This window comes from Xyrauchen texanus, chromosome 33 (assembly GCF_025860055.1).
Source record: "Xyrauchen texanus isolate HMW12.3.18 chromosome 33, RBS_HiC_50CHRs, whole genome shotgun sequence".
Classification (NCBI taxonomy): Eukaryota; Metazoa; Chordata; class Actinopteri; order Cypriniformes; family Catostomidae; genus Xyrauchen; species Xyrauchen texanus.
The window spans coordinates 24083306-24110234 of NC_068308.1; the positions used below are offsets into that span (position 1 = coordinate 24083306).

The 26929-nt window shown below is 43.0% G+C and overlaps 1 protein-coding gene across 3 annotated transcripts in view; it reads right to left on the bottom strand.

Moving 5' to 3' along the window:
* usp54b (ubiquitin specific peptidase 54b) overlaps positions 1–26929 on the bottom strand; it is a 177974-nt gene that overhangs the window by 72580 nt on the left and 78465 nt on the right. For all 3 annotated transcript variants that reach the window (XR_007968524.1, XM_052103414.1, XM_052103413.1), the window contains exon 3: positions 14973–15065. Coding sequence is in view for 2 of the 3 variants with exons in the window: in XM_052103414.1 (XP_051959374.1) it covers positions 14973–15065 (93 nt within the window). In the remaining variant the exon portion in view is untranslated. The remainder of the gene's footprint in view (positions 1–14972; positions 15066–26929) is intronic.

Here is a 26929-nt window from a genome sequence, read left to right on the forward strand (position 1 = left end):
GAGGAACTCTCTGAACCGATGGGGTGTCACTAACGTTCCTCCATTAGAAATGAGAGAGGTGACATAACGCATGCCATTCATGGCAATAGACAGGCAGAGCTGTATGAGGACTCACCCCACCAGTCAGCAAAGGCTTTGGTGGAAGAATATATATATATACCGTAATTTCCGGACTATAAGCCGCAACTTTTTTCCCACGCTTTGAACCTCGTGGCTTATACAATGACGCTGCTAATATATGGATTTTTCCCGCTTTCAAATTTTATATATACAAAAAAAAATAAAAAAAACATTCTGTGACGTTCTGCTCAGTTTTTTGGCGGCGTGAAGCTTTCATTAGACCAATTGAAATTGCCGAACGGGTTAAGGTCAAAACAACTTTTTTTGTTTACTGTTTAGATTAAATCGAGCGCGCTCAAACTTCCCATCATTCTGATTACGGTAGTAATTTTGTCACCCTCACCAAGACATGGAGAAACGCATATGATGCTGCTTTCAAGTTGAAGGCGATTGATCTGGCTGCTGCACGGGAGCTTGGTCTTAATGAGTCGATGATAAGACGTTGGAAACAGCAGCGTGAGGAATTGACTCAGTGCAAAAAGACAACTAAATCTGAGGCTATTCAACTCCGACACCGAAGGAGATGACTTCAGTGGTTTCAGTGCACAGGACGAGGAAGATAGTGAACAATGACTTTCTTGGTAGGCTACTGTTTAATGCAAATGTTTTATTACAAGCCGTGTGTGGCAACGGGGGCGTGGTCAAGCACCCGTCCGGGAGAGAAAAGCTGTAAGGGCGCTTACACCTGCGCTAAATTATGTCTAACACCGGTGTCTAATTTCAAGTGCCCTGCTTCACGTGTCCTTCTTGGGAAAACTGTCACACGGGCACCAGTGTGACAGTTTTCAGCAGGGCACTTGACGTTCCAGGTAAGGCTTAAGGCCACAGCAATGTTTACAATCAATTTTATAAAGTTTCTCAATTCTTCTATGCGCCAACACTAGACTGACGTGTGTCACTCTCTCAGCTCTGTGGCTGCTGCCTTTTTATGCCGCTCTCCCCATGCTTACTGAAATTAGACACCGGTGTTAGACATAATTTAGCTCAGGTGTAAGCGCCCGGGCGCTTGACCACGCCCCCGCTGCCACACCGTGTTTCGTTAAAGCCTATTTATTTTTGTTACAAGCCGTGTTTCGTTAAAGCCTGAGTAAAGTTCATTTGTTTCAATGTACCGGTAGGCACCTGCGGCTTATAGACAGGTGCGGCTTATTTATGTTCAAAATAATATTTTATTTAAAAATCAGTGGGTGCGGCTTATATTCAGGTGCGCTCAATAGTCCGAAATTACGGTATATATATATATATATATATATATATATATATATATATATATATATATATATATATATATATATAATATAAATCCTTTAAGTAATTATTCAAGTAAACAGTAACATAACTAAGAAATACATTAAGAGCAGTGAGTGGTTTCTCTTTTTATTATCAATATTGTTGTTTAATTAATATTTAAAACTTAATAGAAAGTAGATCTGTTAGGCTGCATGTACACAGATAGATACAGAGAGAGATTCAATATCCAAAAATCGAATTGCAATAATAATAATAAAAAATAAATAAAAAAAAGCGACTGCTTTTTAAAGTGCAACATACTTATTAACATTAAAATAAGTTTTGGTCAGGGACAAAATTAAGTAATGGGCTAACATGCTCTACTGCCAAAAAAAAAAATATGTTCACACTTTAGCCCTTTTAAAAAGAACCAAAATAAATAAATAAATACTGTCAAACATAGAGAGGAAAAAAAAAACAGAATCACGTCATCTTCACATTGTATCAACAAGGTTTCTTCTGGCTCAATATGAGGTGGAGGTGGTACCATGCTGATCAAAACTGACGTAAAAACACATTAACGTTGGATTTGCTTTAATACACTACTACTGACCTGGCAACTGAATACTAGTGTTAATTTTGTCAGCTGTTTTTTTTATTTAGTCTTAGTCTTAATCCTGTATCAAATGTCCTTTTTAGTTTTTAACATATTTAGTCAACCTTATCCTATTTTTATTTTATTTTTTGTCAAGTTTTAGTTGACAAAGTCTGGGATTTTTAATGTAGTTTTAGTCAATAAAAACAGTTTACATTTTTGTCATATTTTAGTAAAATTTTGTCATTGACATTTTAGTCACTGAACTCTGTAAAAATTGTAGCCATAAGAGTATTATTGATAAGCATTTGTCAATCTTGTCTATCCAAAACCAATATATATACATATATACTGTATATAGACAGAGGGGGTGAGAGATGAGCATCTCCGTGTTAGAGTATGTATCAGCCGGAGGAACTTTAAATCTCTCCCGGTCTCTACTCCAGCTCAGATTGGGTCTCTGGTTGAAGCGGCTCTGACCGCACAGAGAATGACAGTTTTGGAGTTTGTGTTTATTTACATGGCACACTCCCATATTATATGAACTTTAATTATGGATGAAATAAAGATATGTCACCACGCTGTGATCTGTGTTTCTATCAGACACTCGAGCTGCAGCACTCCTCTCCTCTCATCATTATGTCATCATTATAGTTTTATATGATTTCAAGTTATGTTAAATGACATCAAGCGACAATTCGACAATGGAATTATTTTATTATTATTGCAGAGATTTGTAGTTACAAATGACAATCCAGAGCAAATTTTGTTAGTGTTAGCCGCCTAGTAATTCTCTATGCTGGAAAAACCCTGACACATTGTAAGCTTTTATTCTGGCAGCACACCGAAGGAACCAATTTTGTAGTAGAGTTGACAATGGCCTTTTAATGCAGAAAAATGCTCTCATCCACTATTCTGTCCACAAAAACCTGGTTACTTTCAATCTGGATAATAATTTTCAAGAGTCAAGCATATTTGGAGTTACACAAATGTGCAATTAGTGAACCTAGAGTGCTGTAAATTAAACATGCTCTGCTCAATAGCCTCACGTGTGCTTTGAGGAACACTACAGAGATCCACTACAGAGATCAGAGCTGTGAACATCTGGTAAGTGCAGCGAACAGTGTGTGCAGACTATTTATTTATGTAATTAAATCACAGACTTTGCGGTTTCATAATCACACTACTTTTATTTCGATAAATTGTTCAGTCCTACACCTGGCTACATTCACTTGAGACATAACTTATTTACATTAATACCTTGCTATGGCAAGCTTTTTGACAAAGTGCATTTGACCATTCACACACACAGTGATATTATGGTGACACAAGCCCTTGTAACAGAACATACAATCACTTGACCATTTGAAAGTAGTCAAACATGTGGGTAGAGAATTGAGTCCATACTTTTTACACCTGATACTGTAGAAAGACTGGTAAAGCAACTACTAAAAAGAGAAAATATGTTTGTCATACTGGCTAAATTGATCGACTTGGCACCGAAGTCATTTCTGCAGTTTTGTTCTAAAGGCATCATCTGGATTATATCAATTGCTTTGCCCTACTGTTCTTTGGTTAAACAGTGTATGGAAAAGGAGCTAACGACGAAAGAATAGATCAGGAGAAGGACATAATGAACAGATACTGGTAAACAGTCATAAATCCTGGCAAATATATGAGAGGATCTTCATGGTACAATTCTATGTTACCACAGCCATGCGATTTCTGCTGCCTCAGCACTACACACACTTTATTAACAGCGAGAAATAGACCACATTTCAATCACACTGCAATTGATTTCATGCAGGCTCATTTGTGTTTCATTCCAACAAAGTGGCCCAAAGAAAACAGCAGAAGCACATACAGTCATAGTAATGAGATTCATAAAGCCAAGATGTCGCACATTATGCAAACAAGAGCAAACACCTCCAGTAATCCATAAAACTCCAAGGCAAGCCACTCACACATACACAATGAAACAGTCTTCAAGCATACAGTCTATCTATCATTTATCTATCTATCTATTTTGAGCCTTATCCATCTGTAGAGCGGAGGAGTGCGGGGCCGGGCTCGAATGATGCACGCCCGGTCCCCAATCGGCCTGATGGGGCACCTGAGGGATAAAGGCAGACGGTGACGACAGTTCAAGAGAGAGAGAATTACGGGCAGCTGCCCTATATGTGTTTGTGTGTGTCTTTTTATTTAATTAAATATGATATATATTGTTAAGCCGGTTCTCGCCTCCTCCTTCTATTCATCTATCTATCTATCCATCCATCCATCTATCCTGTAGCCTTATCAATCCATCCATCCATCTATCCATTTATCTATCTTCCATCTATCTGAGAAATACATTAACGATTCAGCACCATTGGGCATTTTGTTTGTAAGACAGCACAATTCTGCAACACCATACACAGGACAAAACTGCAGTAAGCAGAGTCAAATAGCCACCAAAGTCAAATCTCACAACTCGGAGACAATCAACTCCTAGAAAACCAAGAGCAAGGGGTACAAACTGCCTTTATAACATCATATAGCTGTGACATGGGGCCATCAGAGCACAGTTTAGCCAAGGTAACGGATAGGCGTGGAAACAATGGAGCAGGGCTTGTGCTTGCATCGGCAGAAGAAACCAGGTATTTAGTTTAGAGAGAGAAAAAATGCCTCGACACGTAATAAAGAGGTAAATCAATAAGCACCAAAATAAGATAAGCCAGACACAAACTATGAAACAAATCTCTCAAACCACCAGGCTCTGTACACCAGATTATTTGTACATTTCCTTTTCTCTCCAGCAAAAATGAAGCTAACAAGAAGCGATGGTATTTTTGGAAACAAATATAAAAAGCAAAAAAGTATAATCCAGATGGTGCAGATTTCTTTTAACATAAACAGGAACCTCTTAAAGCTATATGTCAGTTTTACACCCTTATGTGGCACCTTCAAATAGCACAGCTACTTTTAGCTTGGGGGACGACTGGAGAACAGGATATTGTTTGAGAAAGAGGCCTTTGCTTGTTATTTCAAAAGAGACCCAAGTTGCTTTTCCCTCTCCTCCTCCCCCTATCACTAGCTGCCGGGCAGGATATTAAAAAGACTTCCTCAAAAATAGAAAGAGCTAGAGCTCTTGATGTTGAGGAGCTCATTTAAATTCTACTCCTGTGCTACAGTAAGGTCAGCAAAGAAGTCAATTAGTCCAAGAAGCCAACTCTACACTCACCTTTTTGGATCATTATTAGTGCACCCTGGGCACTCTAGGAGATTCCAGTACCATCTAGCCATCTTTCTGAGAAGCCCACACTCACAGTAAGCATCCCTGTCCTTATCTGGCATGCCCATATTCCATTAGAGCTGTTCTATCATGACGTCAATTTGTAGAATAACACAGAAGGCTGATTCGCCATGAGTTCTCTTCATGAATCTGCAATGGCGGTTCTTTGAGTAACATAAGTTGTGTGCTTAACATTACTTAAGGAGGCTTCCCATCTTGTTCTATACACAGTCATACCTCAAACGTGAATTTTGAATCAGTTATATCCTTAAAAAAAAGCAAATTGCTAACAAATGACTTCATAATAACTACAACGGGCATCCGATGAGTCAGGGGGCCGTTTATATAGAACGCGTTATTACTTTATGTCCATCAGGGGCATGTCCAGGGAGTGGCCTGGGGTGGCACAGGCTACACCTGGAATCTGATTGGCCACCCCAGGTGCCATCCCGTTATCCTAAACTATGATCATTATCTGGCGGGCCTTTAATTTGAACTGTATGACGAGTAACCAACCTTTCATTTATAGGTGCAATTCAGTCTTAAACCTGAGCAGCAGTAATGTGCCAGAGTAGTGTCTAGCCTGTGGGGTGGTTATCGTTGAGTACCAGCTGCCAATAAATCAACAGAAGAAGAAGAAGAGCGGTTGGTCAACTATACGTCAAGAAGTCTCCAGGATTCCAGGCTACATTTGTTACACCTGGTCTTATCTTGCTAGTTGCTACTTACTTGTCACTCCTACTCCTACACATACTGTGCCAGTGGTTAAAAATGTTTTAGCTGTAGTAAGCTAAAAAGTTTCCCTCATCTTTATTTCCATGATGCTTGCTAGCAAACCTGTCATCATTGTTTGGTTATTATCAACAATGCTAATGCTAGCTGTGTCATTTGACACAATGAATAACTGGTATGATTGCTTACACACCCACCCTGTCTGACCCACAAATGGAAAAAAAAGCAATAGTGTATATCAGGCGTTAGTTTTGCATGTCACATTCATTTATGCATACATAATTAAATGTATTGTGCAAGATATAAAGTGAGATGCGTCATGCGACTATTACAGTATGAAAAGAAATTATAACATTCAGGAATTCTTCAAAAGAAAGTAATCCAAATCAGCAGAGCAGGACAGAGCGGCCAGCAGTGCTAGACAGTCAGAGGATGAGAGCCAGCTTGACACTGGAAGGGAGGTACAGCAGGAGCCTCCAGCTTTAGCTGTACACATGGGTATGTGAAATCCTGATAGTTCCAGATTTCACTTTAGTAAGTACTTTACATTGGTAATATCAATGATATTGTGGTTAATTGCCAGACATTGAAACTAAAGTTGAAACAAGTAAATTTTATGTGTAAAAGTGCAATACTCATTTCATTTTAGTCATATGGTTGGGTAACATACCACTTAGCCTTCTTAGAAAAAGGCTGATATTATTATCATTCTGATGACAATTTATGTGTTTTTGTAGACTCAGACAAGGATATTGGCGATGAAGGCCCTTCAGCTCCAACTGCATATCAGGGTATGTATGCATTTGCCTTCTTTAAAACTTTATATGCTTTGATTGGGATGGGGATGTTTCACTTTTGCTATACTTATATACAGTGGCTTATACTGTCATTCATGGCAAAGTCTATGCTAAATAGGACTAATTTGACATACAAATAAATTTATACAACTTCTAAAATCCCTGTATTGCTTCAGGTGTGCCAAATCAGCCACTCTCAGTGTCAAAAAACAATATTGACAATGAGAACCATCCAGCAGTGCCAGCATGTCACGTGGGGATAGTGATGTGGCAGACCTAGTTGCTCCACCTGGAATGTAAGACACTGTAATGTTAGTAATTAAAATAGATATGGGTAGTGGAGACAAATAGTAAAATATAACTGCAAGCAGCAATGACGGGCCCAAGCACCATGGGTCCATTTCCACCTGTTGGCTTTTGGGAAAAAAAGCAAGGTGGACACATGCATTTGACATTTGACATTATTCTAAACAATTTTGAAGCAATTTGGGTAAATATAAGAGAACTATTTTAAAGTCTCTTGTAAAAGCCACACTTTCAGCTGCCTGCCCGGTGGTGGCGCTATGTCCGTAACCCAAAATAGTAAAAATCTATTTGATTAGCCCCCAACATACATCACACATTGCACACAGAAAATATGAGACACTGCTTGTTTCCCATTTTTTTGCCATTAATTTAATGCCTCGCTATGGCAAGCATTTAAAAATCTGTTCACAATTTAGTATCTTCAATATCTTGGCATAATGTTGTCTAAATGTGGTGATAGAATCAACTAGGAGGAATATTAAAAGTTCAGAGAATGCCATATTTAAAAAATCCAAAATGGATGACTTCATGTTGGGCAGAGCTAATAATTCTGAAAGTTGTCCGGCTTGATGAGAACTATATACATACCAATTGTGATGACTGTAGGTCTTACATGCCCATTTTAAACCTGTTATCTGTCACTGTTGGTCGTTTGAATGTGGCTATAAAACAAATGCTTTGTTTTATATCAAAGACTTCATCAATGTTCACAAACTTGGTATCAAATTAAAGCTTAAAGTCTATTTTGCAATTAGAACATTACAGTGAAAACTTTAAAAATGTTATTGTGTATTTTTAAAACATGCAACATGTGAGCAAGAGTACTTAAGTTTCATGTTCTCTGCTTATGATCCAATCCAATGATTGAAGAAAAAAACAGCATGCATTTCATTCTGAGGGTCCACTGATGAAAATGCAACAACCACATCAGAATAAGTAACATTATTACCTTCTAGTTGATGTTCTGTTCATATTTTTGAATCTGTCATTATTTAGCAGCTTTATTCACCTGAAATGTCCACTAACATTATGCCAGTTATTTTTAACGTAAGTGTATAATACAGGATAAGCTTTTATGTAAGTAAATATATTTGATGGTATTTGTTAAAATAAATGTATACATAATATAATATATAGGTGAATCTATCTATCTATATCTACAGTATCTATATATCTATCTATCTATCTATCTATCTATTAGGGGTGTAACGGTTCTCTGTAAATAACCAAAACGCATGGTTCACCACCCATAGTTCTGTAAGCATTTGCTTCGTGGTTCATCTCTAGTTTAATAATGTATCTGGATCATACACTTTGGCAAAGAAAATAAAGCACCAAATAGACATGCGCAGTTGTAACCTCCGCTAATGCACCTGTATGGACAAACTTACACTACTGCATGTTCGCCTATAGAATAATCATTAAAAGCAAAGATTACCAACTGGTAATCAACTATTGTTCCTCGATGTTGCCATAATGTCGTAATGGACTGGCACTGTTCCAAAGTTATGTTGTGGCAACAAATACAGGAATTACAGGAATTTCTTTTCTCCGTCCTCCCCACAGCCTTCACGGCTAGATGACTGGTTCCTCGGGTCTGGGCGCCATTCACAGCCATGCCCCTACCCAATTGACGGCGGAGCGGCCAACAGGTACTTGGACCGCCCCCATGTGGACAGAGCCATTGCCTCCAAGGCCGGTAGGATGACGTCGCCACTGACCTCAAAAAACTACAGTGCCGCCAGACAGGCCGCTTCCACCTTGCATGCCATGGCTCTCCTGCAAGTTCACCAGGCCAAGGCACTCAAAGATCTGCACTTGGGTAGTCCTGACCCTGACGTGTTTCAGGAACTGCGTTTAGCAACCGACCTCGCCCTCAGGGCCATGAAAGTCACAGCATGGACACTCGGGCAGGCGATGGCCACCCTCGTAATTCAGGAACGACATCTGTGACTGAACCTGGTCGAGATACGGGATGTGGACAAGGCACGCTTCCTCAATGCCCCCGTCTCCCAGTTCGGCATCTTCGGCGACACCGTCAAGGACTTCACCCAGCAGTTCTCAGCGGTGAAGAAACAGACGGAGGCCATTTCTCACATCATGCCCCACCTCGCCACTAGCACGGGCCATGCGGCGTCTGCTTGCAGAGGGGGTCCTCCTGCGGCTTCCAGAAAATGCGCAGCTCCACCTACACCTGGGCCCAGCTCTCAGCCCCAGCATCAAGCGCCCCGCAGGATCCGCACGCCCCCCGTCTCTCTAACGTTCTCCAGGACCCGGAAGGCTCCCAAGCGTTCCTGAGACGGACGACCCAGGGAACGAGACGTTTGCTCCGGTGCTGGTAAGCAGACCACTCCGTCCCCCAGTGGAGGGCCAGGAGGAGAATCCTCAGTTCAGTTTGTTTTCTTTGCTGCACTCCCTTTGGGCTGCGGTACCCACATTCTCAATAAAAGAGGCATATCCTATTTCTCTGGGTCAACTGGACTGCAAATGCCATTCTCACGACATACCGATGCCACACCTAAACAGTCCCAAAACGCCGGACGCAGACCCACCACCTCCGGACCCTGGCTGGCTGGTTCTGACTAGTCCAGAGGATGCCTTCATGGGACCTCCTCCTCAGTCACTAACCCGCCACCTTCTGGGTGTGCGGAGCAAGGTAAGTGCTTCAAGTCTTCTCTCACCACCAGAGCCTCGGGAAACACTTTTGCACCATGTGTTCATCACCCCCGCCTGCCACCAGACTTTCAACCCTTGGACAGACCTCTGTTTTCTGCGGACAAGTGTCCCTTTACAGCAGGTGTCCCGACGCGTTCTGGTCACCACAGATGCCTGCAAACAGGGTTAAGGCGCCATGTGCAACGGGCGCACGCAGCCATTGCTCCTGGAAAGGGCCCCCGCTGCATTGTCACTTCAACTGCCTAGAGTTGCTGGCTGTATTTCTTGTAGTGCCTCCCGCTAATTCGGGGCAAGCACATCTTGATCCGTTCAGACAGCACCGCAATGGTAGCGTACATAAATGGCCAAGGTGGCGTATGCGCCCGTTATATGTCATAACTCGCCCACCATCTCCTCTTTTGGAGCCAGCAGTGACCTCAACATGGCAGTGGATGTGCTTTCGCGACAAGGTATGCTCAAAAGAGAGTGGAGGCTACACCCCCAGTTGGTCCAGTTGGTTTGGAACGGTTCTGCAAAGCACAGAAACCCACTGCCCGCTCTGGTACTCCCTAACGGAGGATCCCCTCTGGACAGATGTTTTGGCACACAGCTGGCCCCGGGGGATGCACAAATACGTATTTCCACCAGTGATTCTTCTTGCACGGGTGCTGTGCAAGGTCAGGGAGGACGAGGAACAAGTCTCCCCCTACTGGCCCACTTGGACTTGGTTCTCGGATCGTGATCTTCACGACAGCCCCTCCCTGGCGAATTCCCCTGAGGAAGAGCCTTCTTTCTCAGGGATGGGGCACACTCTGGCATCCGGGCCCAGACCTCTGGAACCTCCACGTCTGGCCCCTGGCCGGGATGTGGAAGATCTAAGTGGCCTACCACCTGCCATCATAGAAACAATCAACCAAACCAGAGCTCCCTCTACCAGGCAACTTTACGCCCTGAAGTGGTGCTTGTTCCCAGTCCAAAGACCCGCAGAGGTGCGCAGTCGGGTCAGTACTCTCATTTCTGCAGGAGAGGTTGGAGGGGAGCTATCGTGGCCCACCACGACGCAGTGGACGGAAAGTCCTTGGGTAAGCACAACTTAATTATCAGGTTCCTTAAAGGCGCCCGGAGGTTGAACCTTCCCCGGCAAAGCCTGTTCCCCTCCTGGGATCTCTCAGTGGTTCTCTTGGGCCTCCAGATACCCCCCTTCAAGCCGCTAGAATCAGTCGAGCTCGAGGCCCTCTCCTTGAAGCCGGCCCTCCTGATCGTGCTCGCTTCCATCAAGAGGGTTTTCCCCAATGGGAAAGCCTCAAAACAGAGGCTTTCCCATTGGGTTGTTGGCGCCATAGCATTGGCCTATCACACCCAGGCCGTGCCCCCTTGCAGGTTCGAGCACACTCGACGAGAAGTGTGGCATCCTCATGGGCACTCGCCAACGGTACCTCCATATCAGACATATGCAGAGCAGCGGGCACTAACCCAATACCTTTATGAGATTTTACAATCTCAGGGATGAGTCGGTTTCATTCTGTGTTCTCTCAGGTCCGAGCCAGTAGAACTCGGTAACACAGAAACAACTGACTGGGTGTACCGCTTTCCCCTCCACTGAGGTGATCACATGTGCTCTTATACCAGGAGACCCCCACTAACTCGGCTACCTGGATGAATCCTCCCTAGCCCTCTGGTCCACAAATTCAGTGGAGGAATTCCCTGACCAGACCCACTACGGGTACTGAAACTACTCTGTACTGGAATAGGTGCTCCACAGGATGGGCCCCTGTGTGGATTAATCCCCTGTGTGTATTTTCAGCAGTACGGTCCCTTTCGAGCAGACCCGCGTCTCCTTTGGGCAGTCCCCGCTGCCCCCCGGTCGCCGTGATGTAGCAACTCCTCCCTCTCAGCAGGTAGGATCTACCACTGCGCCATTCCCACATGTGGCTTGAAAACTCATGTGATGTATTTCGCCAATCTTTACCTCCCCTAGCCCTGGCAGGTGTGGTCTCCGCGGGGTCTTTTCCCCCAGAAAGAATAGGATGCCTTCCCCAATGCGTGTGATAGTGTTAAGATGGCCCCAGCCACTTTAACTCTATGCGAGAAACATAGAGAGAAAAAAGGCACAGCTGGCGTGGCTTGCTCCTATGCTTGGCACGTCGCTTCGGGGTGCCGAGAACCAAAAGGTTAGGACTAATTTATGGGGCGTTGGGGAAGGGTATGTGCAGTCTGATGCAGCCTGTCGCATTGGCATGTTCAGTGCAGCCGTTAAATATTTTCCAAAGTTTAGCATGTCTGCACTCACACACACACACCTTTGTACTATTCCTTTTAAGGCAGTATTTTAGAGTAAACACTGGTCATATTCTAACCAAAACTAGGACAATACTCATATTTACTGTATGTCTGTCTTTAATTTCTTCATACTGCCAAAAAACTCAAACAAAAAAACACTCAAACAAAAAAACACTTCCTGGTAAAACCATGGAAAACGTTTGTTAGCCTGAACAATTCTGAAACTCTTCACTCTGGAACATGCAGCGCATCAAAATAATTATTTAAATCACAGCACTTTCATAATCACTAAGCCATTTTGCAATTTACATTTTTATTGTTCAGCATTGCTTGAGCATTTTATAATTTGCAAGGCTGACTGATGTCTTCCTCTTATAACCATGAATGATGGAGAACTTTAAGATAATCCATGCGATCATGTCAAATCCAGAGGATTAATTTCTATTCAATATTTCAGTTTTCCACACCCACCCAAACCGTTAACCTTGTAGGAAATTTGGTTGAAGTAGATGTACACAGTACGGATTAAAGTGCCAGCATATCTTCAACATTATATGTAGGAACAGTATGTGTGAGCTAGGAATTAAATTAAGCTGTCCTTATTGTACATTATTATATAAGGCCATTTATAATGGAATTAGTCGCATTCAAAAAACATTATAAATCAAATAAATTACAAATAACTCGATTATTTGTCTGAATAAAATTCTCCACCATTAAAATCTCATTGTATCCGCCCACAATTTCTATTGTAAGGAATTAGCTTTAATAAGGGAATTATGATTAATTCAAATGAATTAAACATAATTAAAATTATGACAGGGGGAGGGAAACAATAATGAAAAATAGGGGTGTACTCCCTGTAACAGTGCAGTATCCGCCCCAACAAAAACAAAACAGTAAAATTTAAAAGAGAAGAAAAATTCAACATGGAGCAGTGGGAGAGAGAGAGGAGAGAGAAAGAGAAAGAAAAAAAAACACTTACGTGCCAGTTCTCCGATACACCATAGCTTGGTCCTTGGCCACTCCTTTAACCTCTAACGGACGACAGCCGTTAGAGGTTGTCGTCTATCGGAGGCAGTCTTCCAGACCCTGGGAAACAGAAGGTGTCTCCCCTGCCCCTGGCAGTGGTTCTCCCGCTCCAGGCGGTCAGCATTGAGCCCCTCTCCGCTCGCGGTCATAGACCCCGCCACATTTCAGCGGCTGGTAGGGGTCTCCTCCACCCCTGGCAGCGGTCCTGACCACTCCAGGTGGTCGGTTAGGAGCCCCTTCTCCCCTCGTGGTCGGTGGCCATTCCTCCGCTTCCAGGCGGCCGGGCTCCTCCGTCCCCCGGCAGATGGCCGTGGCTGCTCCATTGGGGTGGATGGTAGTGGCGAGAACTCCACTACGGCGTATCCCTCCTCCATCCCGGGTTTTCGGCACCAGTGTAAAGCAAACAAGGGTAAGGAAGTGGCGAGAACCGGCTTGACAATATAAATAATAGTTTAATGAAGAAATAAACCAAAAGACACAAACACAAATATAGGATGGACAGCTGCCCGTAAACGTTCTCTCTCTGTCGCACCACCGTATGCAGTCGGCCTTTATCCCTCTCGGAGGCTTGATTAGCCTGATAAGGGGACAGGTGTGTAAAATCACGACCCGGTCCCGCCCTCTGCTCTGTCACAATTATAATCATCGATCTGTTTGTTAGAAGTAATTACAAATCACTACACATATTTTAAAAAGGTACATCAGGCTATAATAATTAATTTGCCAGCTATAAAACTGATCACAGGCCATAGAGTCATTATTAGAATTATCTAGCAATGCTAGATATGGCGTATATTCTGTGGGTCCATGCGGTCTCTGCTGAGTTAAGAGAGAATGTCCTTGGAATGTGCAGAGGGGAGAAATGTTTTAGGTCCATGTTGATTTCGGGCCTTGGGACTGTCTTCACGAGTCTCCATTTCCTGATTTGGGCAAGGATTTATGCATTTAAGGTCACACGGTGTTACTTGGCCATTTGGTCTTACCAAGGGTTTAAGTTTGTGGAACAAAGAAGGATCTTCTTTATTGGTAAACTCTGTCATTACAAACCCTAATTTGAGATTAAACATCATGGAATAGATGGTCTCCTAGAGCAATTTAGGTGTCATGGATGAGTTTTCATGGCTCTCTAATGGCTCGGTGGGGGATCTCTCTGATCTGTGGAATGTGTTGTGTTAATTTGATAGCTTTGTTCATGGATAATCCTACAACCTTAAGGAGTTAGAAGTACCGTGACTTCTGTACTGTCCTCACTTAATAAATCATTAAGTTGGTGGGAGTGGAAGGGGGATCAAGCGGAATTTTGTGTTGCTGTCGATTTTCAGTCTCTTTTTAATGATAGGAACATTTGTCAATCATCCCCGCTTGCTATTTGGGGAATGAACCCAGCACTCTTCTTCTTTGCACTTTCAGTGCTTGGACCCTAATAATAAAACTCTTTAGAATAACGAAATGGCCTTGCACTTTCAGTGCCTGGGCCCTAATTAATGCTATTCAGATGCGTATGTGTTTGCACGCTCGTACTTCATGCCACCCCTGCATAAGTAAGTGCCCCACTTGGGCCACCACAGTCAAAAAAGTCTGTACATGCCCCTGATGTCTATCTATGCTGCTTTCCCACGTAAACATGCACTGTTTTTTCAGAGTCGCACACATGAGCACTGCCTTTTTAAGAGTCCATGTCAAGTTAAAATAACTTAATCTTCTATAAAACATGTCTTGATACACCTGAATTCTGTCCCATTCGTATGGTTGCATCAAGCTTTTTCTTAAGATGCAGGAACATGGTCTGTCTGAATTAATCATCGTTTGTCAAGCACATATCAACTTTAAATGCTCGACGAGTGATGTGTAATTGCAGAGGCAACCCATTTTCTTCCGGGCTTTGTGGATTCCATTGCAAATGGAGCAGCTCTATTGGACCATGTTGCAGAATGCACCTGATAACACTCACCTTCAGTGCGCAGAAGATGCAGGAGTCCTCCATGCACTTGTGAGTGTTCAGCTGCCTGAAGCTTCTGCGAAAGATGTCAAGATGCCAAAGGACCTGTGGACAGGAAAATAGAAAGATTAAGGGATAAGAGCAAATCAAATAAGTGTGTAATCAAACTGCCAAGTGTACACTGAATAGTCAGTAGGTCAGGGATTTTCAACTCTGCTTCTGGAGGGTCACTGTCTTACAGAGTTAAGTTCCAAACTTGCACTTACACACCTGCCTGTCAATTTCAGGCAATCCTGAACACCTTGATTTGCTTCTTTAATTTTGTGGTCACAGGCATTACTTCGAAATTACTGTTAAAATATACCCATGGAGGTTTGAAAGTTGTATACTTTGTCATGAGCCAAGAGGTCAATTGAGGTCAAGTGCTCACCTAATAAAATCCTACGTCCGAGCTGGGAATTTGTTATTTTAACATGTCACACATTTAAGTCGGAAACTAAACAAGGAAGATAGCAAAACTAAAAGAAAACACAACAAACATTGGCTAAATCTTTTTTGTTGTGCCAGTGAATAATCATAAATGAATACACCTGTATCACATTTACATGAACTAAATATCATGGAATTAATGCATGGCATCTATCAAATGTTTAATAATTATAAAAATGTTTTCAATAATTAAACTATTTGCATAAAACATCCTGTGAAGGGTGAGTTATTAGCTTTATAATAATTGACTACAAGATCTGTAATACCTTAAATATTGAAATTATTGAAATAAAGCACTGAAAATGGGATAATGTTGCAAAATCATTGCATTTTTTACATACGTTTTCATGACAACATACCCCTTCCAACATCACATCAGAAACTTGAGAACTCAAAATTATGAGCCGCAAATATTTAATCTACAGAAAATCACAGCTCAACAAACTTAAAATGTATACATTGCAGAAGACGAAACGTCTGCGTTTCCTGTGTAGAAATGAAAGGAAATTGTAAAAGTCTAGGGTGACCACACCTAAACTCTGCAGGATCGGAGTTGATTACCCCTCTGCTGTAGCATTTCAACAAGAACATCCATGTAAGAGGACAACGTGAAAGATTTTTAGCACAGCAGCCCACCAATATTACCAACATAAACTCCCTTGGCACTTCACCTGATTTACAGTCAGCAAATCACTATACCAACAACAAGTTAAACCTAAAGAATATCTATATCATCCCTCCTTTAAGCCAAAAAAACCCACACAGACACGTCCCCTTAACTCATCCAGAATTCACACCCCATCTCACTCACCCTCGGGGCAGATTTTCACATTACACAAAACAGCACAGAGGCTTTCCTGGCCCCATCCTTCAGCTATTGGCCAATATCTGTGCAATCTTTCAATCCTCTCAATAAATATGAGCCAGTCCTGGCTGCCTCTCTGGACATTGATTGCCTGCCAGCTGTCCACTTCACTTAATCCTATCAGCAGACCAGGAATCCAGCACTTTAAAGAAGCTGTCCCAGCTTCAGATCACAGGCTCCCAGTAGAATGAGAAGTCAGGGAGAAGGTGGGAGACGGAGTGGAAGAAGTTTGTAGGATGGTGTAGAACACACAGTGATGGAAGTGAGAAATGAAGTGTGATGACTCAAAGTGTCTGGGAGTGAGAGCAAGTGAGTGAGGTGCGATTGCAGATGAGGACAAAACTGAGGGAGAGAGTGGGGGGGGGGGGGGGTAGATAGAGGGAGAGGGAGAGAGAGAGAAATGGAAATGTGTAAGAATGAGAGTGCATGGGGAGTGCAGAGGGAGAGATCGCTGTGGAAATATGAAGCGATGAATTGACCAAACAGGCCATACAAATTGCAATTAAGAGTTGTTTGGAGTTCACCCACCCCGAGCACAATTCGCACTCATCATATAAAGCGAGACATAAAGAACCCACAGAATTAAAACAGAACAAACAGCGAGACTGCACCTTTACACACAACCAACCATCTGGACCTGAATTCATACACACAAACACACACTTCAGCAATGATCAAAGCTTTATCCATTCCAAATACTTCCAGCACTGCCAAGTGGGCCCGAGTATAAAACCATAACATCATCATCATCCAAAACTGGGTGTATACACACACAGACCACACAAACATAACAGATCAGCATTGTTCTTCAGCAAACCGACCAAAAAAAGACAACAATGCAGAAAAACTGCTAAATCTCACTTTGTGTGGAAATCAGTTCTATCTGATAACATTGCAGGAATGCCATGCTGAGCCTGGGAGGTTGTGCTTGTTATATGTTGTGGGGATTGTGACCATATAACAGCCATTCCACAACTCATTGCATTGTAAATAATACACTATCACACAGTGCATTAAATCCTCAAGCACCTTTGGTCATTGCGGCTCTATCCACATTTCCGTACTTTCAAGGTATGTACTGATTTTGATGAAGAAATTACTAAAAAGAAATATGGGTTTGAAACAACATGTGGGCAAGTAAATTATGACAGAATTTTATTTTTGGGGGAACTATCCTAAATAAAGTACTACATCCACTACCATGTTGACATTTTCCTTTGACAAAATGAATATATACAAGTATTGTTAAATAAGCACAATTTATCCTGAAGAATAACTTTTTTGATACCTAAAGCACTTGCACTTGAAAAGTGCCACCCAGCTCACATGTCTCCAAATTTTTTTTTCAGCTTTTCAAACCTGATAGCTCCTTAACTCTCGTGGCCTTATAGGAGCAACGGGCTAAAATGTAGTAACTTCATCAACATTGACATGATCTGCCCTGCTCTTTGGTGTGCACATGCGCATCAACCAGGCTTCTCTCAATGTTGCAGTGAACAGACCTCAAAAATTATGTGACACATTTGAATAGTGAGAATTATCTAGTTTAAAGCGCTATTCAGAAAGTCAACTCAAACAGTAGACAGACCCGACATGCTAAACAGCACAAAGGGAAAAAGCGAAACACTGTGCTATATGCACCAAAATAAAGTTCTTTTTAAATTACACATCACCCTTACAAAACTGTTTCACGATTTTACAGTAGTAATAGTAACTGATATTTTACAAAATGTAGTTTCATTTTAAATAATCTATGAGTTATCTAGACCTCAATTTTATTACAACAGTTCCAATTTTAGTCAAAATCTGTTTTGGCTACTATTCCTTTATAAACACTATCATTTAATATGGTTATTATTATAGAAAGACTACATTGCAACATTGACCTAATCACAGTAATCAGGAGATGTATATGGTCTTACCTGTGCTCATTGCACTGTTAATATAAGGGCAAGTTCATGAAGGGATTTGGACCTCAACAACAAAAATAATGTCACTTCATACATGCCCTTATTCTAGAAAACCATTAACACAAGTACGTAAGATAAAATAAAATGCGGCTCAGGAGATATTAAAAACAGCTTATGTTTTTCACTATGGTGGGTCGACACTTGATGTCAAATGTAAAATCTGGGTCCCTAACCAAAACCAGCTAAGAACCACTGGTCTGTGAGACCAGATTTTGGTATAGGTTCAATTTGAAAAAAGTTGTTATTACTTATATTACTCATGTTAATTATATTTTCTATCCCTATACCTTTACCTAATGCTCATAGGAACCCTTCTGCATTTTTATATTTTCTTAAAGACATATTTTAGTATGATTATTAAGTTGTTTGCCATTGATTTCTCACCACAATGTAAGTTATACTATCCTGTTTTTACATTGGGTCCCCACAATGTAGATAAAACCTGACCAACACACTTATAAAAACATGTTTCCACATACCCACAGAGAGTCAAGCCTGAGCTCTTTGCTCTTTCTCTTTTTCCCAAAGCCCCATGGCAGCATTATGTGATTGTCAGTTCAGTCTCAGGGCAGATTTGCTGCTAGTCTCTGCAGCTCTTAAGCCTGGCTTGGTTTCCTCAAAGCACTGTCCTCAAAGAGCTCTGTGCTCTTGTGTTCTGCCTTGCTTGCCCTTGCAGAACTTTGTCACTCACTCAAAGTTGTGTCGATGTAGTGACACTAGGGGTCAATCTTGAGAGCCCGAGACACCTCTGATCTTTGATAAATGGCCAATGGGAATTGGCGAGTGGTATTTGCATGCCCCTCCCCCAGACATATGGGTATAAAGGAGGAGATGTGCATACTGCTCATCAGATTTTCTCTTCGGAGCCGAACGCTCAATGGTTCAAGCTGAGATGAGCGATTTCCATCCCTCACCTCTGCTGGATCCTTACGGCGCATTACAGAGGCTTTCTCCCCTCTCTGCATGGGTGCACTGCAGAGATTGCCCCTGGATGCTTCAGCAGATCTCAGAGTATATTCTAAGAGTGTGTTTTCCCTCACAAAAAGAGTATATTCTAAAAGAGCGGCACACATCAGCAACGTCGTTTTCAAGACGATTTGGGGACCACAATGGGACCACCTCCACCGGTTAAGTCCCCGCGGGCCTCCCATTCCCCGGCACGCTCGTTTGCTCCGGTTAGGCATTCGGATGAGTGCGCCGGCTCGTCCCAGGGCAAGTTCGACCTCTTATTCGGTGCCCGTGAAGGCAATGAGCTCTCAAGCGCAGCATCGGAGAGCGGGCTCGTCTTGTCTGACACGGAAACCTCTGCTGGGCTTCCCCCCTCGGGTGTGGTCGCCCAGTCACAGGCGGACGCTGAGATGACAGACATGCTTTCCCACAAAGTCCTTCCTTTTGGCCTGTCCTTGTCCCCTCGCGTCTTCACAAAGGTCGCAGAGGCTGTCCTTGCCCCGGTAAGGGAAGTGGGCATCTGCATTCTCAACTACTTCAACGACTGGCTAATCCTAGCTCACTCTTGGGATGTGTTGTGTGCACACAGGGACCTGGTGTTCGTGCACCTCAGCTGGCTAGCGCTTCGGGTCAACTGGGAAAAGAGCTTAGCTGTGTCTAGTGTGCGCTATACACATCTATTTGAATTGCACACAGAGCTTTAGGATCTCTGAGTAGCTCTTTGTCTGCTTTGGTGGGCAGTGGAAAGGAAGCGCTGTCTCCAAACAGAGGATCGCCCACTGGAACATCGACGCCATAGATGTTGCCTACCAGGCTCAGCACGTGCCACCCCCTGCAGGACTACGAGCCATTCCACCAGGAGTGTGGCGGCCTCCTGGGCTCTGACCAGTGGCGCCTCTCTAGCTGACATTTGCAGAGCAGCGGACTGGGCTACACCCAACAACTTTGCCAGATTCTACAATCTCCAGGTTGAGCCGGTCTCGTCCCATGTCTTAGCAGGAACGAAAGGGTAAGTCCGGGTATATTGCTTGCGCCTAGCACCTTTCACCTCCCTTGAGCTGAAAATGTGCATTGGTGATTCCCAGTAGTGTTCACAAATGTGTTCCCTGGTTGATTTCATCCTAGCCCTGGGGCAGATGAGTTTGCGGAGAAACTAACTGCCAGCCCAGTACTTGTGCTAACTATGCCCCATACTGGGACAGGAGCTCAGGTGTATTCACCATCATCTCATTCAAACCCATTTGACTGTCTTCCGTAGAACACAAAAGGAGAGAGTAGGCAACATGTTAGGGATTGACAGCCCCAGTCCTCTTTCACTTTCAATATATTAAAAAATCATGCAATGCAAGCAAAGGGGAATTGAAGCTCTCATTCTCTATAATTCTCTTTTTGTTTCCCACTGAAGACAGAAAGCCATACAGGTATGAAACAACATGAGTTGTTTATTAATTTTTACATTGCTTCAAAAATAAATAATGATTACAATAACACAGTAACAAGCATATTTCATGAATATTTGATGTGCCTACTACTAGCTATTGCTCATTTTATATTATCCATAGCAACTTTTCAGACCATTAGTCAACAAATTCTCAATAAACAACACAGGTGGTAGGCAAAGAGGTGCAGCTTTAACATAACCAAGATGAGTGGTTTTTATAAACAAGCTCACTCACAGATCATTTAATGTTCATTTGGATTCGTACATGACTAAAAGTGGTGGCGTTGGAGTAGATGAGTTGTTAAGTCTGTATTTAGGCACTTTTCACAAGTATGACCCAATTCGATTAATTAATCAGCACATCATATGATTAATTTGTTTGAAAATTGCAATTGATTGACAGCCCTACTGTATACATGATATACTGTATATACATGATATATATATATATACTGCTTTTCCAGATGTGAAAATTTCCCTGATATTGCCTGGTTTTCCATGACTGGGAATCCTGAAAAGATAACTCAGCAGAGACAGTGCAAGAAACCCAGTGACTACCTTAATATGCCAAGTCAAAGATCTGCAAAGTTACTTCATTCATCTATCTCTATTAGAACACAAAAAACTCAAGTGAGCGTGGCAGCTTCCAGAAGATAATTTGTAAAGGCTTGGAACAGGCACAGAAGACAAATAAAGCTATAAGAAATTGGCCATAGTCGAGAAAATGAGAGTGAGATGAAGAGGATCTTTTCATGGCCCTCAGTGTAGGAGGGTCTCCAAGCATATGCAACCTAAACAAGCTTCCGTGCCACATTCTCAATTCTTCGATATTCTTGCTTCTGCCCTTGGGGCAGTAATTAATATGACAGACACTCTGTCATTTTGAGAGAGTTGTAAAAGGAGTGGTACAAATTAACTCTTTTCCATTTGTAAAGTAAAATTGAGCTGATTGAAATTGAAACAAGCCAAGGAAAATATTACAGGCTTGTTAAGTGTTCTTTATGAAAAGATACAACTCCTATAGATATAAAACATGGTTGGAGGTACAATATTTATAAAAGTGGGAACTGGATTGTACATTCTATTATCTTTAAAGTGATCAAAACAACAAGAAATGGTCCTAAATTTATCTCAAATTGTATTTGAGGGCTTTTTTAAGTGGCTTGCCATTTTGTGTTGATAGAGACAGAATAAAGGGGCAGGAAATTATAAGGGAGAAAGGCCCACAAAAAAAGTATTGTGGACATACATCTATCCTGCTACTAAATGATTACCATATTCATGTATTTAATTGGTACTCCAAGGTACTTAAAAGAATATCATGGTAAATGTCAAAAACATGGTTCTACCATGGTATCATGTCACTTTGTGGCATTTATTTGTTAGTGGGGTATTGGGATCAGGGTACAACACAGACCAGAATCAATCCGGTGTCTCTAAAAGTAAAACATGTAAATTGAGCATTTGTGCCAACTACTCAGTTCAGGTTTCTTAGATGTTATTATATTGTTGTATAATATACAAGTTGCAACTTTATTGTAGTAGCATAATATAGTATAGTAATATAATATAGTCAGATTACTTCTTTTTACTTGCAACTTGATTTTGATCATTAAGTCTCCTTACATTCATTCTATTTCTGTCACATTCCTCATTGATAGGCCCAGGGGAGGGGTCTTTGTCTCCTCAGGTGTGAATTACATCAATATTCATGATAATTCACGCCTCCTCGCATATGACCTTTCTAACACTAAAAGTGTCTTACAAAAGTTAAATGACTAAATTGTTTTGTATGAATGAGTGATCAGGATGGTTTTCACATCATTTTGTAGCAAAAACTCTAGGCAAGATCAAGTTCTCAAAAGTCTTGTGGACAAATGTTTAGTATGTGTTATATGGCCTTTTTTCAATGATTTTTCAAAAACCATGCATAAACATTATTTTCTAAAAAATACAAACATGTACACACGTTGCTCACATATTATTGTAGCCCAGTATGACTTTAGCCATTAATACGTTTTTAAGCAACTGAAAAAAGCTCAAATGTCAAGGCATGTCAAAACTTCTCCAGGGCCCAAAACACCCTCAGACCCTAGAGGGTTATAGCAAACCAAGATTAGTTGTTTTCTTTCATAATTAAACTATTTTACAAATAAAAATCCTTTTCTTTGTACTTTGCACAGCCCAACTAGCATTATGCAGAAGTGATGATATACTGTATAGATAAAAGAAAGAAAGAATGTGAGAAAGCAAGAAAGAAAGACAAGCCACATTACCCTGTAAGTTTCAGTAAGAAAATAGATAGTGATTATGCTAATGAGGCTTTTTGAGGACTAAAAGAAACCCTGCTATCCCTCATTAGTTTCTTTCTGTCTTCTATTTCTTCTTTTTTGTCTAAATGCATTTCTATCAGTAATAATTGCCTTCATTGCTGGTGTTAGAAGACAGCTGAAAAATGGCTTTTTAAGTGCCGCAATCACAATAAAATCTGGATTTGATCAAGCTGGCTGGAAGAGGAAAAATTAATGAAGGAAGGGAAGCCGTGTGACTCAGCCAGAGGGGAGACAATGGTGGCCTGGTATGGACCACAATCATTACCGGCAGTAGTCTTGGCCCAACTTCATTCAAGCACAGACTGTTTATACAAATGAGTTCTGATGAGGCTTAAAGTGGACAGCAGCTTATTGCTCTCCTCAAGAAAACACCAAGCTAAACTAATGGGTCAGGTTATGCTAGAGGCTTGTTAAGACTAAACATATATTTTATTATGATGCCCCATCTATCCATTAAATATTCAAACAAACAGGCTGTCTACAAATAAAATTTTTTCACCTTTTGGGTAAATTAATCTACAATTGGTTCACTTATATCAGTGTAATAAGATGGGACAGAATAAAGTATTTTAACATCTAACAATTACACGCTTTAAAATATATAATTATATCTATTTTAAATAGATATAATTAGGCACTTCATGAAAAGAAAACAATTTATATGATGATTAGACACTTTATAAAAAGTATGTCATTAGAAAGCATATTAATTATTTCAGTGAGGTTAAATCAGGATATAGTAAAATGCACCCTCAGCTCTTGATTAAAGCTGTTCAAGATTTCAGAGCAAAAAAAAAAACATCTTGATAAATGAAGAGGCTTTCGAGTTACTTAAGACGTTGTGTGATGAGAATGAGCATGAAGGGGAAATGTAGAACTCAAATTCCAAGCTTAAAATAAACTCCTAATCTCTGGAGGAGTCTCTGGAGGAGACCCTTTCCAAACTGCTATTAATGATAGCCTCTGAGGTCTTAGAGCAACCTGTATTACAGGACAGAAGACTTAATTCTTCTTTCATCATATCTTGTGAGGATCAAAGAGGAAACACAGAAAAAAGTACAAAGTGCTCCCCTAGCAGGTGCCATTTTCACAGAACTCATTTACCTGAGCCTCTTTCCTGCACTATGCTCCAACCTCAGGATTAGTATAATAGCCAAATTGAACTTTTCATTAGCTATTAATAATTCTCTATTTTGAGATGATGCCCGAACCTTGCTGGCATGATCTGGCTAAAACTGATTGCATCCATCATTGAGCTCATATTTGGCCTCAGTTTTGACAGTTCTCTTTCATCATCTCATGTTCGAGATCCACCTATGGGAAGGGCATCCGCACCTGACCTCTGCAGAAGCATCCAATTGCACCAAGTCTGGCCTGACAGACAGAAGCACGTGTCCAATGCTCGGTAAGGGACCCGCCCCTTACCAAGTGCATAAAACACTTGTATGCGCTATCTTACCTCAGTTGTTATTCACTTCTCGCGACCTCTTTGCTTCGCAGCTCTACGGTTTTCGCTGACTTCACCACAGTCAACAGGAGGAAATATCCATTCGATCAGCCTCCGCCAGGCGTGATTGTCAGACGGTTGCGTTTAGTTGCGATTATTTCGGGTTGCAAGCCACCCACGCTCGCTACCTGGATTTGCTCAGGCTGCCCGCCTGTTTCTCAGCTTTCACCTCTCCGATGGATCACAAGCTCTCCGGTCCCACTAACTCACCGGACGTGCAGTCGCGTGCATGCCCTGCCGCCTGCGGTTCACTCATTGCCGCGAGGGATGCCCATCCCTTCTGCGTGGTGTGCATGGGACTAAGACACGCGCAGGAAGCGCTTTCACTTCCTGAGAACTGCACCCATTGCCTCACCCTGCCTAGGAAGCTTCTTCGACGAAGACTCAAAGTTGCATCCTCCCAAAGCACGGACGAACATTACGACTCGGACGCTGGAGTAGGTGAAAGCGTTACAGCTCCGGGGACTTCCCAGAGCATGCCTGCTCTCAGTTGGGCTGACCAGTCTAACGAGGGCCTACTCGAGGAAATCCTTCCCGGTATTTCCTCGTTCGACTACGAGCCGCCCGGCTCAGGTGAGGACAAGGACCCTGCTATACTTGAGGGCTCGGACGACGAGGAAACCACCCCATCTGCCCAAGCTCCCCGGGTTAGCGGCTCGGCTACACTGCCGCACGCGGTCCTTCTCGAGGTGTGTGAGCGAGCGGCCGCTCGTCTCGGCATTGAATGGCCGGCCCTCCAGAACGCCGCCGACCAAGAGAGGGATGTGTATGACGGCAAACTCCTAGGTCCCCCTCCCGGTCCTAGGAAGCAGCTCATGCCTGTACTCCCTGCGTGCGCTAAGCACATGCGACACTATTGGAAGGACCCGCTAGATCTTAAGCATGGCTTAGCGGGTCTGGAGGTTAAGGATATGGCAGCGTGTGGCATGGGCGACCCTCCCACCATCGAGCCCTCGATCGTAAGACACCTTAACCCCTCGCAGGGAGGGTTACTGGCCCCTCCTAAGCCAGTTCTCCCTAATAAGATGGACCGCTTCTCAGCATCTGTCTTCCAGGCCTCGTACAAGGCCTCGGCTCTCGCGGTACGGGCTCTAAATGTTTCCTCCCTCCTCTCGGCCTACCAGGCCGAGCTGTTGGAGGACATGAGTACACATTTGGAGAAAGGCGTGCCATCGCCGACGCTGTGGAAGGAGATCATTACCATGAATGACCTGGTCCTTCGTAACGCCCGCTAGGCCATCCAAGCCAGCGGACGCTCCATGGCCCTATGTGTTGTGGGGGAACGGGCCCTCTGGCTCAATCTCTCTGGTCTGCCTGACAGCGAGAATAGATGCATAGCAGGAGCCCCAGTGGAACCAGGCCAGGCTCTTTTTGGCCCTGCTGTTGCACTTATGCAACAGCGGTGCGATGATAAGAAGAAGGAGAATGAGGCGTTTAAACTGTGCCTGCCTAGAAAGGCCACTCCACACCAGCCCTCCGCACGGCCCCCTCAGGCCCCAGCCACAGGACGGCCGTACCATAACACAGCCAGGCCTAAGGCTCGCAGCAGGCCACCCAGCCAGCAGCCTAGACAGCAGCCCAACCATCCTCATAAGCCCTGGGGTAAGACATCCTTCACGGCGGCTGCAGCGAAAAAGCCCACCCACTCTACCCCGTCGGACGGGAAGAGGAAGAGGCCTACCTGATGCTCAGCTCCAGGGGCTTCTCGGTCCAGGTTTTCAGGCGACCAGCCCAGTGGACACAAGCTTGAGTTTTTCCCCCCCTTGACCCAAAAGGAGGAAGTCCTCAGCTCGAGGGCCCCTTTTCCCTCGTTCGGGTGCCCAACCCCAGTTCAATATGGACATGTCACAAGTTCAGGTGTGGTCCATAAAAGAATTCCCCTCCCAGCTTCCAGTTCCAGAACTGGGGGGAAGTTCACTGTCCAAGAGTGCCCTACCACTGCTGAAAAGTGCTCAACCACAGTCTCTTCACAGTTTGCACAAACCACTTCACACACATTCAATAAACGTTCAATTCCCTGTGTGTGTTTCAAAAATAACAAAAAAACAAGAACAACAAAAATATCAAACACTGAGAGCGAAAGCTCTGCCAAGTACTGTTGTTCATCTGAAATTCTACATGTCGCCCCTAAGTTGTCCACTAGATGGCGCCATTGTATCACAAATGAACAATCCGGTTGTATTGCCTGCCCTAGGCAACTCGCCGGAGTGTGGGCTCTCTCACGTCACACGTGACAGCCTGGCAGTCTGTGTCTGCCCCAGAATGGGTGATTCGCACCATTTCGAAGGGCTACAGACTTCAGTTTGCCAGGAAACCCCCACGTTTCAGCGGAGTTATCTTTTCTCACACAGAAGAGAGCTCCGTGCACATTCTGAAAGACGAGATCTCTTCTCTTCTCGAGAAGGGGGCGGTGCGA